Source organism: Boleophthalmus pectinirostris, unplaced genomic scaffold (assembly GCF_026225935.1).
Source record: "Boleophthalmus pectinirostris isolate CB_2022bp ecotype Guang Dong unplaced genomic scaffold, ASM2622593v1 HiC_scaffold_17, whole genome shotgun sequence".
Classification (NCBI taxonomy): domain Eukaryota; kingdom Metazoa; phylum Chordata; class Actinopteri; order Gobiiformes; family Gobiidae; genus Boleophthalmus; species Boleophthalmus pectinirostris.
The window spans coordinates 25,979,776-26,000,281 of NW_026571115.1; the positions used below are offsets into that span (position 1 = coordinate 25,979,776).

At 37.4% G+C, this 20,506-nt stretch overlaps 2 protein-coding genes across 2 annotated transcripts; one reads left to right on the top strand and one right to left on the bottom strand.

The window, feature by feature from the left end:
- The first annotated feature begins 7,010 nt into the window (after positions 1–7,010).
- ccdc97 (coiled-coil domain containing 97) lies at positions 7,011–11,245 on the top strand. Its single transcript, XM_020919939.2, has 7 exons — positions 7,011–7,395; positions 7,474–7,632; positions 9,715–9,874; positions 9,948–10,036; positions 10,608–10,785; positions 10,873–10,996; positions 11,105–11,245. Exons 1-7 carry the CDS (start codon positions 7,207–7,209, stop codon positions 11,217–11,219), a joined length of 1,014 nt encoding a protein of 337 aa, XP_020775598.2. The 5' UTR covers positions 7,011–7,206; the 3' UTR covers positions 11,220–11,245.
- Positions 11,246–11,490: 245 nt separating this feature from the next.
- Positions 11,491–17,861, bottom strand: LOC110155770 (trichohyalin-like). The gene is made up of 11 exons (XM_020919929.2): positions 17,774–17,861; positions 14,874–15,054; positions 14,736–14,804; positions 14,519–14,655; positions 14,383–14,436; positions 14,276–14,306; positions 14,086–14,181; positions 13,811–13,884; positions 13,699–13,753; positions 12,300–12,876; positions 11,491–12,228 (listed from the first exon to the last, which is right to left on the bottom strand). Exons 2-11 carry the CDS (start codon positions 15,046–15,048, stop codon positions 12,045–12,047), a joined length of 1,452 nt encoding a protein of 483 aa, XP_020775588.2. The 5' UTR covers positions 15,049–15,054; positions 17,774–17,861; the 3' UTR covers positions 11,491–12,044.
- Positions 17,862–20,506: the final 2,645 nt, after the last annotated feature.

Here is a 20,506-nt window from a genome sequence, read left to right on the forward strand (position 1 = left end):
GTCGCATATGTAGTGCTAGTCTGATTCATTCGTCAGTTTCACTTTGTAGAAACCATCTGACCTCGCAGCATTAGAATTTGTTCGCTTGACAGTAGGCAGGTACTTTTTTTATTTAACCAATCACTGCTATTCGGTCATGACGTATGTAATGCGCCGCTAACGGGGCTAACTGGTATATTAAGTTTTTCCCAAACCCCTTAGGAAGAAGGGCAATAACGTCTTTCTCCTTGATAAAATTCACCAAATTTCTCTTTGTTCCGGCTTTAAATCCTTGATCTTGGGAATCGTTGCAAACACAGAATGTATGGCTCTTCGCTGATTGGCTGGTGCCCAGACTCGCACTTCAAGCGTTCTGGCAGACCGATTAGTGTATTTTGATTCCTGGCCTTGTCGCTGAAGAGAAATGAAATTGAGCAGAGGCACTAGGTGGCACCATCCTTGCTTGTTAGTGTGCCTTTAAATGGACAAATGATACATACTGTTTATCTACTGTCAGCATTTCTTTTACTGTACATAATATTGTTTTGTAGTTTAAGATGCAAGTTTGAATATTCATCAATATTCATCAAGACTTTGGATTCAGAGTAACAATTTAAATTTAACTTCAACTTAAAGCAGACCTATCATGCAAAATAATCAGCTTTTCAGAGGTCTTAACAAGTTGTTTCCCCCTCACCATTTACTCATTCGAAGTTGTATTTGGAATGATTTATGCATAAATGAGCAATCTTTAATCATGTATTTTCAAAACGCCGTATTTGTTGATCAACTCTGTACATGTCGAGTAGGAATTTTGGTTCTATTTCTCTTGCTGTGGCGGCATTAACAGGGGACATCAACTCTCACTGGGCACTTTTACATTTTTCTAACTTGGAAATCAGATGACTTTTTCTTTTTCTAAAGTCATTTTAGATGAAGATTGCGATTTAAAATGTGCAAATTAATTCATGAATTAGCATAATGTTCCACGGATGTCATAGATTATAACTGTACAGAATGATATTTATACAATTTGGGGTCACACAAAATATCTAGATCTGTTTCAATAATGACCTAACAATGTCTGCATTAAAAACAAATTGTAACATAAAATACAAGAGATGAAACATATTTTTTTTTATATTTTGGAAATTGGACACAGGCTTGTTCAAATCATTTGGAGGACCTGGTCTGTCCTCCTTCACTAAAATCACAGTTGTTGCTTCATAGTGTAGTAAATATATATTTGCATGGCATGGCTGTACCTCTTACTATACGACCTCCTGTCTCACTGAAATGCACACGTCATGGGCGCTGAAACCGTGATCCAGCTCCATGTGACAGCTGCTGTGTTACTTTAGTCCCCGCGCCCGCTGACAGACACTGGCAGGCCCCGCTCACACTTCAAAACACCCACCCTCCCTCGAGAATTCTCCTCGCTTAGCACCCCTGATGGCACCCTAGACTTATATACCTCACAATCACAATACAACTCTCCGCCTCGCCGCACAAACACGACTCTTCATCAATGACAAACTGCTACAACTTTTTTATTTGTTTTGTCAGTTTTGACTTTTTGTTGCCCCGCACGCAGACAATATCAGCCTGAGTGTGAAAATCTATGGCGAGGTGAATTTTATGATTTATGTTGAGGAAGTAAAAAGTTGATATAGTGAACTTTTTTGATAGTTACTACTACGATTAGATATCTACTCCAGCTTAGGGTCGTCACAAGTATCAAAATCAGATATTAATCAACACTAAAACTAGTACCGAAATTAGATACTCATTTGAGCAGGTATCAGTACTAAAAAAATCTGATTCACAGGACAGAAACGAACCTTTCTTGGACCGCTATAGAACCTTCCTGGACCATAGATTGATTACACAGATATAAATCCCCATAGTAATATTAAAGAAAGTACTATTTAAAGGTCATACATTACACTAAATTGACTTTTGCGAGCTTTAAGACCTCCTCAAAAACAGACCTGGGGTTGTGTTTTGTTTTTAATTCACACATGTTTGAATAATCCCTTATTATTATTAGTCTACATCTCCAAAGCTCAAAACGCTTTCTTTGATTCTAGTGAAGGTGTGTGAAGTTTAAAAACACAGGGGAGCTGTTCTGTTTTACATCATGACATCACAAGATGAAACATAGTAGAGCTGCTCGTGTAAAAAATCATTATCATAATTATTTTGGTCAATATTGAATTCATGATTATTCAAATGATTATTTTTTTAGTTACACAATGCATTTATTCAGCATTTCTCTCTCAAATCAAATTCTCTCTCTCTTCAAATTGAAAATAAATACAGACTACCAATATGTACCTTAGAGCAGTTTTGCGACTTAAAACATAAAATGAATAAAATATAGTGTGCACTATCTGGAGTAATGTGACTTACTATAAGAGTCTTGCAGAAGCACATTATTGCTTTAATGGGATTATAAAAGGGCATGGGGGTAGATAAACGTGGCTTCTCCCCACTCCTTTTCAGAATGATTGATTTTTTATTTTTATTTTATTTTGGAGATTATAGTTGTGATGAGCAATGTAAAATAATTGCCTTTATGTATCTGTTGATTACTGCAATTTATCATTTAAGGAAACATCCAAATAAACTTATATAATAAACTAAAAAAAAAAAAGAAAAAACTATAAAACTTACATAATAATAATAATAATAATAATAATAATCTTGAACATGATATAAGGCATAGAAAAACATCAATGTATCCAAAATAAACTATATATCCAGCTGTTCTACAATCTCTATATTTAAAAAATTAAATAAATATACTTACTCATATAAAAATATCCCAAAATAAACTTTGTTAAGCTTTAAATCAATTCAACTCGATTATATGAGTTTGGAGATCGTTTGACACACAAATCGACATCACAATCAAAATTTAGTTAATTGCACAGACTTAGAACAAAGTGTTTTTGTTTGCGAGAAGAACTCAGCCTGCAGGGTTTGTGTGTTAAACATGAATGAAAAAAACTAAAACATTATAACTGATCAAAAAATAGCATAAAATGAGGCCTTTAATGTTGAAAATCATTAAAAACACTCTAATTAAAAAATAGTGTTTTTAATTATCATAGTGATATCGGAATCAGTACTGAGCATCGGGTATATTCCTTAGTATCGAAATTGAGTCTGAAATTTTCGTATGTCCTCTAAACAGGATGAAGTGTGTACCATACATACTGTAGCTTGTGGGCGGATGTCAGTAATCTATACGCTACTGCGACTACTCAGTGTACCACAACAGACTATGCACTGTTCTTTTCCATTGACTCTCCCATTCATCTCCATTATTAAAGTCCTGTCCCGGCTGCATCAGATAATTCACATGGCACTGGAGGCGAGTGAAGGCTCTTTGAAGGTGAAAAAAACCTCCACATTTCCCTTCTGTCTGTTCGAATTACGCCGGACATGCAGCCGGTCGTGATGAGAAAAACGATCAACCAAAGCGAGGATTTGAGTTATGTGTGATGATCTGTTTTTTTTATTTTGTTGGCCTGGGCAGTAGGGGGCGGCAGAGCTCGGTCCAGATAAGACCCTGCAGGAGGTAAGGCTATAAGGATAATCTCTGCGCGCTGTAGGTGGTCAGGTCCATGTGCGGGGGCTGATACTTTTTGCAGCCGATGTCGTCAACACTCCCTGTAGACGTGGCGCTAACTGAGGGCACTGCTCTGTCTGAAGCTTTGTTACTCGTTAGACTGTAATCTGAGCTTTACTTTAACCCTGACCACACAGAAATGACTTCCAACAGGTGAGATGATTTGGCATAGTGACACCATGGTAACTGCTGAACGTTCCTCCATTGACACACATGCAGAACCATCCCAGCTTGGTGTGAAATATTTGTCCAGCAGTAAATAAATAAATAGCACAATTAAACATTTTAGTAGCCAGTTCTTGTATCACAATTATAGTTCAAATGTTATCATACGGGCTTGTACTGCAAAAAATTAAATTATATGATTATGGGGAGGGAGAAAAAACTTTATAACACAATTTTCTTGGAGATCACCATTTCTATTTTATCACGATTTATGCAAACTTTGGGTTTTTCTATTGTTTTAAAGAGGTCGCTACTAGGGCTGTAACGATATCCAAGTCTCACGATATGATATTGTCACGTACGATATTTACTGCGATATCGTGGAAAAGCTGAGGATATGGTGTGGAGGCTCACGATTAGGGATGTAACAATATCCAAATCTCTCGGTACGATATTTTCACGATATACATCTCACGGTGCGATATTTATTGTGATATTTTGTGGAGCTAACAAAACTGTTAATATTTAATACTTTAATACGTTAATAATAATACGTTTTCTTCTTAAAATGCCTTGACAAGACTTAATCCAAAGAACTAAGACTTAAAAGTGCTTAGAATTGTTATTTCTTTCATGTAGTCTGCACTGAAATGGAGCAAAGGATCATGGTCTATGTAGTTCCCTCTGTCTTTTTTTTAGTTATTGCTGCACCCTAACTCTTAATTTAAGCAAAGAGACTTACAATTCCATATATTGTGATAGTCCACGATATTATTGTGAGAACTTTGACAATACGATATCACGATATTTCGGTTATTGTTACATCCCTAGTAGCTACTGTATATGCTATGTTATTTCAAGATATGAAATGATCAGTCAATCAGTCAGTTAGAAGATACAAACTAAAGATGCAGATGTATTTGTTGGATTATTTTGTGGAAAAAAGTACTAATAAGTATTACACAAGTATCAAGTTTTATTCAAATGTGATGTCCCATTTACAAACAAGTGGGCCAAGTTTTTTTTATACAGATATGTGTTTATTTATCCTTAATTAGATTATAAAATGTAAAGTAAAATGGCAGAAAAGTAGCAGTGTGTATTTCTGTTGTCTATAATCCAAGCCATCACTATGAGTATAAAAAAAACAAACAACTCTTTTGTCACCAGGAGGAAACAATCAGGCTCGAGGTCAAGGGTCAGGGAGGTCTTCCTGGAGATAATTTCATGTAGCGCAGACACAGGTAATACATTTGTTTAGTTAAGTTGTACATTTTAAGCTATTCAGATTCAGATTCAGAGCTTTTTTAGACTCACATGTTCTAAAAATAGTTATTAACTATTGATCCAGCTGCCAGTCAGGTCCAAGTTATTGTTAGAAAAAGTTACTAGGATGCATTTTGTTCCCTGCACACTATTAAAAATAATGATAGTAAATTTCACACCCTCAAAAACCTGTGACTGTTTGAGCACAAATATGGAAGTGCAATGTGCGGTCAACATTATGGTTAGTTTTGTGTTTGATGTATGTTTGTCAGCTTTATATTGAATGAATATCTTTAGTTCACGTGTCATCTGTGCGTGTGATCCCAGCACAGCTCTGATATTACATCTCCCTTTGCTTTTAACCTGTCCACTCTGTTTAGCACCAACAGCTGGCCACTGGCTATATTCAGACCAGATCAGCAAGTGTAGGCTCTGCTTACTCCCACATACGCCATGACATGGTTTTAATTATGGACACCCAAGCAGCAATCAGTTCAACTTTAGTGCTCATGGTTTGAAAATAGTATCCTCTAATGTACTGGGTGCAGCATTTATTTTGGCCATAAGGTGGAGACAATCCCTTTCAAACTCAGAGGAAAATGTGTTTCTGAATAATAGATTCTTCAAAACAGATTTAATGTGGGTTAATCATTAAAAATTGGGGGAATTTATCAAAATATAAAATGCATATATGTATAAGGGTACATTATTTGGTTCAACAGATGGTGTGACTGGGGCATTGGCAACATTCACATGCAACACATTTAATCTTTGATTGACTGCATATTGTATGAAATCTCTGAGGACTGACGATGGACTAAACGTAGTTGCCATAGTAACCATGCAGTCCGAGTGATGATCATAAGAAGATTACGTAGAAATCAGCAGCATGCATGAACATGGAGAAACAGACATTGGTGCTACACTAGTCTAGTACTATGAACCACAGCTCCATAAATCTACCCTGTCAGGGTGTTATTTGAGCCGAAGGTTCACAATCAGTGTCCAGCTCACTGTAAACCACTGCACAAAACACAATAAACTATTGCAGAAGAACACAGAATGTTCTGTATTCTATTTTTATATGCTATTTCATACAGAAGCAAACAAGGTTAATCAAACATGCCATGCAAAAATGAACACTGTCTTTATAACTTATATTGGCCTTTTATTTTTAGTACAATTATTATGACTATTTAAAGTGCTACAGATTCCACTTTTACACACATTTACACACTAAATCACATTGTCGTTTGAACATTTTATTATGCAACTTTGTTTTCAAGTTTATGTTCGTTCACATCACTTACAAGCAAGCCAATCAAGCCGAGACATCCTAAATACACTGGCCAAATCTACAGTGTGTGCACCTCAGATATGAGATGTGCTGCTTGTGGAGGGGACCAGTCCATGAATGAAATGGCGCTGGAGAAATAGTTCTCAACCTAAGATTGTATGAGGAGAATATGTGAGTGAAAACCCCACTGAATTATACTGAGAGCAATCAGGCAGAGCGCCAAGGCCTTCTTAGATAGAATCCTCCTTAAACTTCAAACACGCCCACGGCTGAGGAGAAGGTGAGTAAAACTGGGTACTGTCACATGACCAGCTGCATAATCCTTTATAGTGCAATCTGCTGTTGAAGATTTTCACTAAGAATTATTCATGGGTAACGATATCAAACAAACTGTCAAATGATAAATTATGTGAGTGTATCTCTTATGTATGGATAAAGTTTGCCTATAGACCACCTAAATGTAGTCTATAGAAGGCCAACAAACCAAAATGTACCACACTGAAACAATAACTTTTGCAGTATGTTTGTTTATTATATTTATATTTCAAAATTTATTTATTTATTTTTTTACTTTATGCCTTTTTTTGGCAGTTTTTAATGCTTAAAGCCAACCACCAGATGGCGCTCTGTTGCAAAAGCGGAACAAAAGTGCTGCTGGTGACCGGGGGGAGCGTTTTTGATGAAGGACCAGCATGGCGGATCCAAAACCAAAACAATCGTAAGACACCCGTCAAAATATTTGTTTTAGGTTTAATTTCTTTTTGTGACCACTGTCTTTGGACCCGTATCGCTAGCACTTTCCTACTTTATTTAACATACACCCGATTGAATTGGGGTTTTCTGGGGGATATTTGTAGGCCAAATGAAAATAAAAATGTGGGGCGAAATATTAGAGCCCCGAAAACCTAAAGAGAAAAAAGAGAAAACGCGTTTAGATATCCACGAAACACCGGTAGAACAACCAGACACGCCTAAAGAAGCTATAAAAGTGTTCCCTACGAGTAAACCAAGCTCCAGCTGCGCAGACTCTGGACATCAGCTGCAGCATGAGGTACTGTTGTGTTTCATTCATGTACATTCTGTAAAAAACAGTGTCCATTTATATCACTAATGTTGTTTTGTGAATCAGAATCTGTGCGTAAAAGCCATGGTGGAGGTTATAGCCCAAAGTGGAAGCCATGTGAAGAGCCAACAGATAGGAGAGGCTGAGCTGACCCTGGATCAGCGCAGAGAAGAGCTGCTGCAACAGTACAAGAGCCGACCACTCGTGTTTTTAGAGAAGTACCATGTATGTATGTATGCACCAGGTGGAGTTGAAGGAAAAAATGTTTGGGGTGAACTGAATTTTACTTAAAAATCCTATATTAGGCAAAATGGACTCTTTTGAGCTAGGACTGGGTAGCCTGATTCACCAGCCGGTTTCACTTTGTAGAAATCGTCTGACCACACAGCGTTATGATTCGTTTGCTCGACGGTAGGCAGGTACTTTTTTTCATTTAACCAGTCTCCGTTGTTTGGTCGTGACGTATGTAATGCGCCGCTAACAGGGCTAACTGGTATATAAAGCTTTTCCTAAATCCCGTAGGAAGAAGGACAATAACGTCTTTCTCCTCGATAAAACACCAAACATTCTCTTTGTTCCGGCTTTAAATCCTCAGGAATCGTTGACAACACAGAGTGTATGGTTCTTTGTTGATTGGCTGGTGCCCAAACTCATACTCCCGGGGGTTTTGCGAATTGTCTAGTGTATTTTGATTCCTGACCAAGTAGTTGGAGAGAAATGAAACTGAGTAGAGCCCCAGCCTGGCTAAGGGCTGGGTATCATTAAGAAGTTGCCAATATGATACATACCTCAAGACATACGATATATATCTCGACATAGTGCACTTTCAATTCGATACAGTGTATTTCAAATCAATTCGATATGGTTCAATTAAAAAAAAGGCTAAATCATGGCTGTGGTACTAAAAGTCTTTGTTAAACCACTTCTTGTGCAAAGAGAATATGAAACACGCCCATTTTACTCATTAAAAGAGTGAAAATGTCAAATGTGTTGCATGAACAAGTTTCCTTCCTCTAAGGGCCTGTTTACATGAGAATGCTTGCGGGTATCGGAAGTGCCTTTTGTTTAGACGGTGACAGCGTTATTAGGGCTTAAAAATCCAAAAAACTGAAACCACCCTCCAGAGTGGAAAAGATGAATACGCTCCACCGTAGCATTTCCATCTACACTGCCCAAGACGCAGAACTCTGGTCAAATCTGTTCATGTCGCTTACACATTTACGTCACGTATGAACAGTACACAGAAACAAACATGTCGGATGGCATGCATACCCAATTGAATTTCCCACACTTTTGCGTCACCGTATGCACACAGATTTCCTCCCGAAAATGCTCGTCTTAAATGTGGAATAAAAAGTGAAGATGCGACGCCATTTTTGCGTCTTCTGTGCAGGCCGTCATCATATAAACGTAGTCTAAACAAGCAACAAAACTGTAGCGCTGTAACAAAATAATTTAGTAAAATATACCAAAAAATACTCATGATATATTGATACAGCAGTCCATGATATCAATACTGTGTCGTCACATTAAATGAAACAATATATCGATATTTCAATATTTTTGCACACCCCTATTTTGGGCTTTTAGTCATATTAGTATGTCGTTACTCTTGTGGAATTTTGCATCCCCACCATAGTTATAGCAAGGACACCTTCAGTTCATTGTTGACATTTCTCTGTGTTTAGCTTTGGTGTCATCAAATCATTACAGAATTTGTCCTTTAACTTTATCAGTTTCCTTGGTCAACTCGTCTCCCAGAAGCGATATGCTATGCTCTTCTCATTTTATCTCGGCCAGATTGTCTCCAAAATGTCCTTCTTAGTTGCTATTTAAACGTCCTTGTGTGGAAGTATAGTAACATAGTAGTCAATACTAACGCGCAGTGTTGAGTAGACTTCTTCTGCCTCAGACATCCAGAGTCTCCCACCTCTCTGTACAACTCAAGGACTTGTTAGGACAATAAATATTTTCCCATAGTTATGTCATCAAAAATATATTAATACATTTAATCTGTCTACATCTCCAAAGCTCAAAATGCTCTCTTCCACCTTGTGATGTTATGAGGCGGTAGTTTAGATAATTTCAGGGCTGAAATTATCCAAATGATGGTGTATGGAGTTTAAAAACACAGTGGGGAACTTCCTGTATGGCATCACAAGTCTTTTAAGAACTCTGGGTATGTTTTTGATGAAGATACAACATTAAAACATAGATCATAAAATAGTGATATATGGGCCCTTTGCGTATCAATAAACATGTCTTATCTTTTTAATGGTTTGAAAATATGACTGTTTGGATTTTTAGAATAATTTGAAACCCGAGCATCTGGCGGCCTTTGCCCATGTCAGCTCAGACCCAAGAACACAACACTACAGTAAAGTCATAGAGAGGCGAGCGACAGGATGCACCAACAAAACAAGGGTCAAAAACCACCGCTATGCCGCCCTCCGATCCTTGCAGAAAGGTAAGTAGCTGGATTTAAGTGTCTGTAAATACTTTGCTCCATAAAACTTTATCATTTTTTTGTTTGTTTGCAGCGGGTGGCTATTTTAGTGACGAGCAGATGCGGAGAAGGGAACCACTCCTTTATGAACAGTACATTGGCCAGTACCTAACTGATGAGGAGGTAAACATTTATTAGTGAACGGGTTTTATTTAGAAGTAACTGAGTACTTGAGTAAACAGAAATGTATTTTTAGCAGCATTAGTTCAGCCTTTTTTCTTTTAGGGTCACTACTTTAAGCTTCTTCTTGACGAATATGACTTTAAAGGTCCATTGTGCAGCTTTTCTCCATGGAAATGTTATCACTTTGTTTCACAGTATCATATTAAACCTTTCAATCTTCACTGAGACCAAACCAGGACAAGTTATTGGTAAAATCTGTGGAGAGGTGACCCCGCTCACAGTCAGAATCCCAGTTTTTCTAGGTATTTCTGAGCAGTAAAACCACCTGTAACTGAATAAATGTATGGTAGAATTGTTAAATGTCATACTGTGGAACCAAAAGGTGACGGACCCCCAACCAAAAAGTTACATAGTGCACCTTTAAATTAATATCATTTGGAGTTGAGTTTTATTTGAATATTCAATATATATTTTTACTAATTTACTCACCTCCGACTGGCTGACAGTGTAGTTTGTGTGTGACTGTCTTACTTGAGCAATACTTGCGATAAAGAGTAAAATTTTGTTGCAGGTGCTGGAACGCTCACAAGAGGTCATGCAGGAAGGTGCGTCAGAAGGATCAGGGGGGCTCGCTCACCTCCTCCTCGACTCTTACCAAGAGCGTCTGCTACAGAACAGACTGCAGGAGGAGCAGGAGAGAGAGGATGGAGCACAGGAGGAGGAGGAGGAGGAGGAAGAAGATGATGATGGTGAGACAGTCTGTTTCTCAGGTTCAAGATGGAAAGGATTCTTGAGGGTATTCTCATGTGCAGTATGTCTTCTTATTTCTGCTTCAGATATACAAGGTCAGGAGAAGGAGTGGGAGCCCAGTGCAGAGGAGAAGGCTCAGCTTCGAGAGGAGTTCATCAGTCAAATGCACCAGCGCTTCTTGGACGGCAAAGACAAAGACTTTGACTACAGGTTCCTACTTTTTCCGCTCTATTGTGTGTGCTGTAACGGGAGGGTGAAGGGTTTTCTCTGTTGTAACTTTTCAATTCTGATATCCGATAAATTGTCTGTGCTTTACAGTGAGGTGGACGAAAACCCAGACTATGACAATTTGGACATTGTCAGTAGAGACGCAGAGGAAAAGTATTTTGATGAAGATGATGAAGAGGAAGATGATGAAAACATGATTGAATAAAGCTGGAGAACTTGAGAAAATTTTAAGTGTTGTGATTCTGGATTTTCTTTTCATAGCCGTTACATGGTTGAGGTTTGGGATTAGCTGAAATAAAATCAGACTTGTGAACTAACTTTAATCATTAGGTACACTGTTAAAGGCCTACCATTTAGAACAGTGTTTCCCAAACTTTTTTTCTGGGGACCCATATTTTAAAAGTTACAAACCTTCGCAACCCAAGTCAATAGACATTATTCATATATCACAAAATAAAGGTGGATTTGACCATTACTGAACTGATGAGGATATTTTATTGATGACTGAACAATTAGTATTACTCAAGTATTAAACAATGAAAAACAATAATTGAACCAGCAATATTGGAACATAATAGTCAAATTATTACAAAAAGATTAGAAATTATGCAAAACATGTTTTAACGTTTCAGCATTTCTAGTGAGATAGGTGGGCCTCTTGCGACTCACCTGAGGATCGCAACCCAGTCTTCGGGAAATAATGATTTAGAATATTATGTGTAAACATGAAATTAACAAATTTCCCAAAACAATAGGTTTAGAAACATTTAATGGTTACAAATCTGTGATTCAGGTTACATTTGACTACCTAATATGTACCTATTTACCTATACGTACCAAAATGAATGGCATTGGTTTCACACAAAAAAAAAATCAAGAGCTCAAAACGTTAAAAACTAATTAATGTAAAAGTACAAGAGAACAAAAAAACTTTACACATTACATACATCTTGTCACAGCTACCTTCTGGAATAAAAATGACAAAAAGTGTTCTAAAAAATACGGCATAACAAAGATGATCTTAAGAGCATCACTGTTTTAACTTCTGTATCTGCAGCGAGTAATACTCCTCTTGTAACTTCAAGACTTTTATCTGCCATTTAATTTTTTCTTTTTTTAGTTGTTCAAGATCCATGAAGTCCACTTCAGAGCTTGTTTGTGCTGTTGCTGAAGGCTCATCTAACACAGTGCTAGGGTTTTCTTCCTGAGGAGGCCTAGTTGAGACCAGAACATGTTTAGTTAATAAATTATTTAATATTTTCTTCTATATAAAAGACATTCATACCTTTCAATGATTTGTGCAGACTCTTCGATTATCACATTCGGTGGTGTAGCGTCTACTTTCACTGACTCCAGATCTATCTGAGAAATCTTAATATTCTCTATTATTATTTCTTCTAATGATATTGTGCCAACTCCTTGGTCCTGGAAGATGACAGTATCTTCTATGGGCATGTGTTCCACCTCAACCTGCTCCTCATTTTCAGTGTCACTGCAGTATAATAACGTCTCTCCTTGGGGCTCACTGGTTTCAACTGGTTCAGGATTCTCATCTTCGTTTGTGTCAGCTTTTTCTTTGCTCTGCATTTCCTCATCTTCATTTGTATCAACGTTTTCGTTGTTCTGCATTTCCTCATCTTCATTTGTATCAACGTTTTCATTGCTCTGCATTTCCTCATCTTCATTTGTATCAACGTTTTCATTGCTCTGCATTTCCTCATCTTCGTTTGTGTCAACTTTTTCTTTGCTCCGCATTTCCTTGTCTTCATTTGTATTAACATTTTCTTTGCTCTGTGTTTCCTCGTCTTCGTTTGTATCAACTTTTTCGTTGCTCTGTGTTTCTGTTGACATAGATCCGCTGCCTGAATGAAGACCACAACTTGAATAACTTTTTTGAATGGATTGTCCTGACATAATTTACTGTACTTGATAGTATAGAATATAGATCTTTTACTGGTACCACTGTCATAAAGTGGAAAAAAAGCTTTAACATTAATATTTAAAGGGCCTAAATTATGCTATTTTCAGATCTATGTTACAATGTTGTTTCCTCATCCAAAACATAGCTGGAGTTTAGTGCACCCTGCATATTTAGGCTGTGTTCTTCTCTCAAATAAAAAAACACTGTTCCACCTTGTGATATCATGTGGTAATACAGGAAGTGTTGCACTGTGTGTTTACACTCCATACACCTTCACTAGAATCATTAGAACAATTTCAGTCCTGGAATGGCCAATCTTTACTGAACCAATGGTAAAAAGGTAGCTGTTAACTTGAAAACTACCACAATATGATGTCACAAGGTAGAATAGAGCATTATGAGCTTTGGCAATGCAAAGAGATAAATAATAAAATAAAAACACAACTCTAGGTATGTTTTTTGAAGAGGTAACATAACATGGCTTAAAGTTAGTAGTACTTAATCTAACTGATTAGTGAGTGATCTTGTAATTTTCACAGTTTAGGGACCATTTTTACGATGTGGATTTTGACTTGGATATTTTAACTGACTCTGTTTTTTTTGGTTGTACTTATATTTTGCATTTGTCTTATTTACTCTTTATTTACTGCAGGTTTACTCCAAGATGGCATCTTAGTATTTCTAATAATCTTTGATAAATCTCTCTTCTTTGACCTGTAGTTGATGGTAGTTGGAAACTAAAGACAAGAATTCAGCAACTTACCATTTTGCAGTAGCACTACATCATTTAACAGCAGATGAAAATCACCCTGTAGAGGCTGAGAGAACATGTTATTATGTGTATTTTACATATAACTCAAAACAAATAAACTTACGTCTAGTCTGTGAAGAATTAACAAAGGTTTCCTCTGTGACACTCTGCTCGCAATGTCAATGGTGTCATTTTTCTCTATGGAGATTAAATCAGGATGTAATCAGACAGTGTCAAAACATACATAAACAAACACAGCCTTATGTTTAGTGTTGTCACAATGCTCAAACTCAATACCACAATAATTATTATCATGTGACCTCACATCTGTCGTCCAGGTTGGTTCTGTAGTTATCCATTAGAATATGACTTTTCAATACTTTTGACAGCCCTACTTACGTTCTTCATTTTGACCATCTGTGTGGTCTTCACTGGTCTCTGCTGGCTGTTCATCTGGTCCCACTTCTTCCTTATGGTTATTTTTGTCTTCAGACTCTAATAAAACCCATAAGAATATGTTTTGTAGACAATATGTCAAACAAAGATGGAGATGGTGGTGGACATAAAATGGATATAGTAACTCTTTAACCTTCAGGGTGACTCTTTTTATGTTCTGATGGCTGAAAAGTAAAATGAAAAAAAAAAAAAAAATTGGGTTTCCAATAAATGAGTGTCATCACAGTGGAGAAGTCTTACCTCTGAGGCCCTAAATGTGCGTCTTCTATTGGGTAGTGGGTTAAGGTAACGATGCTGTTAGAATATAATTTGATGATTAAATTATGTATCAATAATATTTGGACTTACAGATTGTAATAATTTCAAGTAAACCCACATCAATCCAAAAATTCAGTGGTTGGTTCTTGTAGGTAATTGTATTTTTCCATTTTTTATGTGACCCTTTGCCTCCAAACTGCTCAAATCCACTGGGAGAAAACCAGCGGCCCTCAGACTCAATACAGTCCTCCTGGCCTGGTGAGATGGTCCGGACATGGAAAGGTCATGCAAACGAACTGAACCATTTCAGAGATTCTGCAGGAGTTCATGCTTACCACTTTCTAGATTTTCTACATGTAAGATGCCCTTTTTGGTTCCACAGGTCACATCCCATTGAGGCCACCCTATTTTTCAAAGCTATATTTGCCACACAGCTCCAATGTCAACTTCAAATGACATATTTTGCTACTTACTAGATAGCATTTCTTCAGAGTTCTCCTCATCCTCCTCCACAATGTCACTGTCTTCACTCCCTTCTGAGGAGATATAATTGGTCTTTAGTTTTTTCCGAGGACTAACCCATCTTTTGGGCTCACCCTCTCGGCTCCTTTCTCTCCCAGTTGATGGCACTCTCTCTCTGGTGCGCATTGCGTCCTAAAAAAAACAAAAAACAAAAACATGTCATACAAAGGTTTAATTGACTTTTGTTTAAAGTAAAAGAAAATGTTACACCCAGATACATATCAATACTAAAATTACTATTGAAATATGTTATTAGGTTCTTTTTTCAGACCAAGTGTTTGTTTTCATACCGGACAGTTTCGACTGCTCACCAGCAGTATTCTTTAGAGTGGTCACATGATGTTGCTGTGACGGGTTCGGTCAGCTGATTTATACAGGTTTTGGTGCTGTCTTTGTACTGGAGGAGGCAGGATGACAGCGCCATCTGCAGTCCGACTTCTTCAGGACAGTATCCCAGGTGTGTGCGAGTAAAAAAGTACCATTGTCCCGGTTTATAGTCTGGTGGACACATTTCCATATTTCGATTGCCTCTTTAAGGGAGGCTTTTTTACTCTCACACACCTGGGATACTGTCCTAAGGAAGTTGGACTGCAAATAGCGCTGTCATCCTGCGTCCACCGGTAGAAAGACGGCACCAAAACGTGTTTAAATCAGCTGACCAAACATGTTATAGCAACATCATGTGACCACTCTGAGGAAGACCGCTAGTGAACAGTTAAAACTGTCAGGTATGAAAACAAACTCATGGTCTGAAAAAGAACCTAATAACATAAACTATCAGAAGACAAAATGAACCTCATTGGATTACTACTGAAATAGATAGGTGAAATAGATAACAGGAATTGATACCGAAAGAACAAAAATTGGACCTATCCTAACTTGTTTTAGGATCACATGGTATGATATGAAAGATACTGCTGATGTAGAAACTACTAACCTAACCCTAAGTGTTACATAGCCTGAATACCTGTTGTCCACAAATTTGTTTGTTTATTACCATGTATCAAAATTTCTATCAAGTCTTATGTAGTATCAGAATAAATTTTTACGTCTTGGTGTCAGTGACAACACTAGTTTAAAGTACTATATTGCTCAAAATGTACTATTCTGAACATTAATGCAGACAAAACATTGGCCCATTGGACCTGTTTATTTAGACTGGCTTGCTCTTGAGGACTCACAACACCTGACCCCACAATTTAATATCAGTTGGGTGCCAATGGGGTGCTCCTCTGTGTTTTTAAAGTTCACACACTCCAGCACCACCACTCTCTTTCTAATGACCTAAGCTCTCCAATTGGCTTCACCAGACAAATGATTAATTTGACACTAGAAGCTACTATTAAATTAGTTGAGTTACTGTTTCACTCCTCAGTGTATCAATACAGTCTTTGTGCCCTCTGCTGGCAAACTATAATTGTAATAAACATGTAGTTAATTAAATTGGACTTAATTCTAATTTGAAATACCTTAAAGGTGCATTGCATATCTTTTCAGGTAGATGGTCCATCACATGCTTCTCTCCATTGAGATGTATTACCTGGAATGTTCCACAATATGGCATTACACTATTCATCTCTAAGTAAGACTGCAAGTTTTTAGGTTGATAAAAACCTATGTTATTGAGTAAATGCAAAATCGATACGTTTAATGCCATACGGGGACATTCCAGACAAAACAATAACATCTCCATGGAGACAAGCAGGTGGCGGAGCTTCCACCAGAAAAGTACCTTTAATAGTACATAATAGTAATACATCGACTTAAGACATTTAAGACAAGCCTCTAAATATATTTTATAGGGAGAAACAAACGGGGATGTATGACCAATAAGCAAACACTGTAAAGCTAAACCAAAACAGTGCAGACCACAGACTGTATGAAAGTGCAAAAAGAGGACCACAGTCTGTATGGAAGTGTACATACGGGACCTGGGGTTCCCACTCTTTTACACTGTCAAAATTTCTAAATTTTTCCACGTCTTTTTCATGACCTAATGTGAATTTTCCATGACTTTATGGCACCCTATATGTGTAGAATTGATCAGACTTTTAGGGCTAAAAATTAAATGTTAACCCTTTGCACTCACCTTATGGTTATGATATTATCTTTTTTTTTTTACATTCAAATACTGTCAGTGCATTAAGTGTCGTCTCTTTTAAACAAAAGACGCATATGTTCATATAATCATAATAGCCTCATGATAACAACAGAACGCTGTAGTTACGTTTAAGAAATACTAAAATTCCCTGACTTTTCCAAAACTTTCAGTGAATTTACAAAATTCCATGACTTTTCCAGGCCTTGAAAATGCCATTTTCAATTTGCATGACTTTTCCAGGATTTCCATGACCGTGGGAACCCTGGGGACCACACATGTGGAAGTGCACACAATGTACACGGGTTAGCATTAGCTTTAGCTTTAGCTTTAGCTTTCTCCCGGAAGAAAACAGCCTCAGCACCAGAGAAAATAAAACAATAAAAGAGTGAACCTGTGAGCGCGACAAACACCCCGAGGAGCTCTGTACATGCAACAAGCCACATCAGAGATAATATATCGCTTAACTTTCTTTGTTAGCATTGTTAGATTCTTGTTCTTTTGCAATGGACTGCTAAGAAATATTACCATCCCTCTCACTCACTATGATCCATGATCCACCTCTGATCTATTTACAAAGGAAATATTAATAGGAAAGTAACAAAGCACGTTCAAAGAAACACAAATACGATACGAATTTGTAAATATAAATATGTAGCTAAATAGGATGCAGTTCTCTTGTAATAACTCTGTAATAACAAATATAGCCTATATTTTTAAAATGCATTTATACTCAAAGAGTAAAAGCCTTACCACTCCTGTTTCTTTTTGTGAGATATAAAAGTGAATTTAAACAGCCCTGGTGTGCAGCTGCACGCGGGTTGCCAGATTGGGTTTAGTGATTTCCGCCCAATCACGTTCGAAAACCCGCCCCCTTCAACAAAAACTGCCCAACAGCGTTTTGTCACAGAAAACATTTAATCTTTGAATAAACGTATGCAATTCATTGTTGGGCTTTAAAAAAACAAACAAAGCAAAAACAAAACAAAAACATTGCCAGTATTGGGAAAACAAGTTAAATGTAAAACTGTATTTTCATTTATCACCAGAAAAAAAGTCATTTAGCCTAAAATGTGAATAAAAATGTTGTAGCTTGTTGGTACTATTGGTTTAAAAAAAACTAAAAAACAAAACAAAACAAAAAACAGGATTGCCAGGATTGAGAAAACATATTATGTAAAACCAATGGTCTGCTATGGTCTGCTATAGCCTTGGCTACTGCAAGAACAGCTGGCAAACACAGAGCCTGAAACTCAAACATCAAAGAATTTAATCTGTGCAACAGCTGAACACCGGGAGGTCTGAACGTAGAGGACGTCCATTCAATTGTACTGAGGCCGGAGCACCTTCATAAGACTGCACAGGAGTGAAAGTCCCATATGGTTCCTCGCTTTATTGCATTATTGCGTTTTGCATTGATTGGTGTGAAAACAAAAAACACCCAAACTTGTTGAAAGTAGCCCAAATATTATACACCCGCCTAAGACTTCCCTGTGGAGTAAGAAAGCTTTCAGAGATTTTCATGTGCATAGGATAAAAATCTATGCATTTGACTGTAGTTGAGCATAAAATAAATATTCATTAACTCTTGAATGAGTGCAGTCGTACATTAAATGTATTGTGTGTTTTATCCATCAGAATATGAATTGAAAAGTTATGACATCAGTAATTACGATCATGAAATTAAAATTTACTGTTATGCTTTCTTCAGTACAAATATTAATTCAAATTGACTTTACTGTTAAAAATACGTCATCACATCACAGGCATTATTTATTAAGTAGAAGAAACATCGATCGAGATGCTGGCCACATACGGACTGAACCAGAATTGAACACTGAACTATGACAAACAGGACTAAACAAGGTCTAAACCAGGTCTAAACCAGGACTAATTTTGGACTTGATAGAGAGAAAGGGAGAACCCCGAGCCCACGGAGCAGGGTGTCCGCAAAGCACAATCGGGCGACGGTCTTTCGCCCAACTACGCGGCGCAACTCGGGGCCCATCCTGACACTCAGTCCTGGTTCAGTCCTGGTTTAGTCATATTTCAGTCCTGGTTTAGTCCTGGTTTAGTCCTGGTTCAGTCCTGGTTCAGTCCGTATGTGGCGCAAAAGTCCGGCATCTCTGTGCCTTCTGTTTCTTCTGCTCAATAAATAATACCTGTGAATGATGACATATTTTTGACAGTAAAGTCGCGTCTGTGAATTCATATTTGTAGTGAAGAAAGCGTAGTTGTACATTTTCATTTCGTGATTGTAATTATGTTGTAACTTTTCAGTTTATATTCTGACGGACTGGACTCATTCAAGAGTTTACGAATGTTTATTTTAAGCTCAACTATAGCCAAATATGCACAGACCTCTATCCTATGCACACGAATATTTCTGAAAGCTTTCTTACTCCACACTTCCCCTCCCCGCTGGACGTAGTCAAAAGTTGCCCAGATGGGCGGGCAACCCAATCTGGCAACACTGTCTGCAAGATGGTAACAACTCCTCCTACAGGATTGTACAGGACTAGTCTGTGGCTGCACCCCATGTTTGTTTACAACTGGGGTCAGGCATTCTAATAAAAAACAATAATTGAAGGATCAGGTATTTTGCACAGACCTGGTGGGAAATATTTTATTTCATTTTAAATATGCACTATGTATTCTAACTTTTTGTGGTGGGGCAGCTTCTGCCACTTGCTTGTCTCCATGGAGCTTTGCAAGAAACAAGCATGATGTCAGAGGTCTGATCTGTGGAGAGGCGAGCCTGCTCACTGTAAGAATTCATGTTTTTTGTTTTTTCTTAGCAATAAAAACACCAGTAACTAAAAAAATACAAGATAGATACTTTACCAGGAATGGCACATTGTGGGCAAAGGCAAAGCAGTAACATCTCTGTGGAGACGAACTGATGGCATCACCCCACCAGAAAAATGTGTGCACCGTTAATATTAAAATTTTTAGATTGAAGGCTCTTGGCCGTTGACTCTTGAACATGAAGATGAGTCAGTTTTGGGATTGTGACTCAGATCAACAGAATGTTTCTCAGACCTGTTTAGACGAGTTCAGGGCAGATAGGCTTGTGTCTTTTCAGAAATCAGCACATATTTCTTTTGACAATCATCAAATATCATATGAGATGTTTTTTGTTTCATTACTGAATAGGTCTATAGAAGATATTGAATTGTCAATTCAAAGTTTTTTTTTCTTCTTTTGACTATGATGAAATGGAAATGAAAGCAACGATGCAACACACAAGAACACGGTCTACCCCCTCTCTATAATTATGTTCTAAACACTCCCAATGTGTTTGATTTGTGCAAGATTGTTGTGTGCAATGAGCAGGGAGTGCTGCTGTTTTATCACTGCACAGCTATGAGCAATCAGATAATGCATACGTAAACACATTTTAATACACACCTACTACTGTACTGTACTGTGTTTTGCTCATACACAAAACAGTTTTCTTCATTTTATCTAATATAGAAAACATTT

Excerpts from the sequence above, each read along its gene's own strand:
- LOC110155770 (XM_020919929.2), bottom strand. The coding sequence starts at position 15,048 with ATGCGCACCAGAGAGAGAGTGCCATCAACTGGGAGAGAAAGGAGCCGA. Across the intron at positions 14,656-14,735 it reads TGTAGAAAATCTAGAAAGTG|GCCAGGAGGACTGTATTGAG; the intron begins GTAAGCATGAAC and ends CCATCTCACCAG. Across the intron at positions 13,754-13,810 it reads TAATTCTTCACAGACTAGAC|CCTCTACAGGGTGATTTTCA; the intron begins GTAAGTTTATTT and ends ATGTTCTCTCAG.
- ccdc97 (XM_020919939.2), top strand. The coding sequence starts at position 7,207 with ATGAAAATAAAAATGTGGGGCGAAATATTAGAGCCCCGAAAACCTAAA. Across the intron at positions 7,396-7,473 it reads GACATCAGCTGCAGCATGAG|AATCTGTGCGTAAAAGCCAT; the intron begins GTACTGTTGTGT and ends TTTGTGAATCAG. Across the intron at positions 7,633-9,714 it reads TGTTTTTAGAGAAGTACCAT|AATAATTTGAAACCCGAGCA; the intron begins GTATGTATGTAT and ends TTGGATTTTTAG.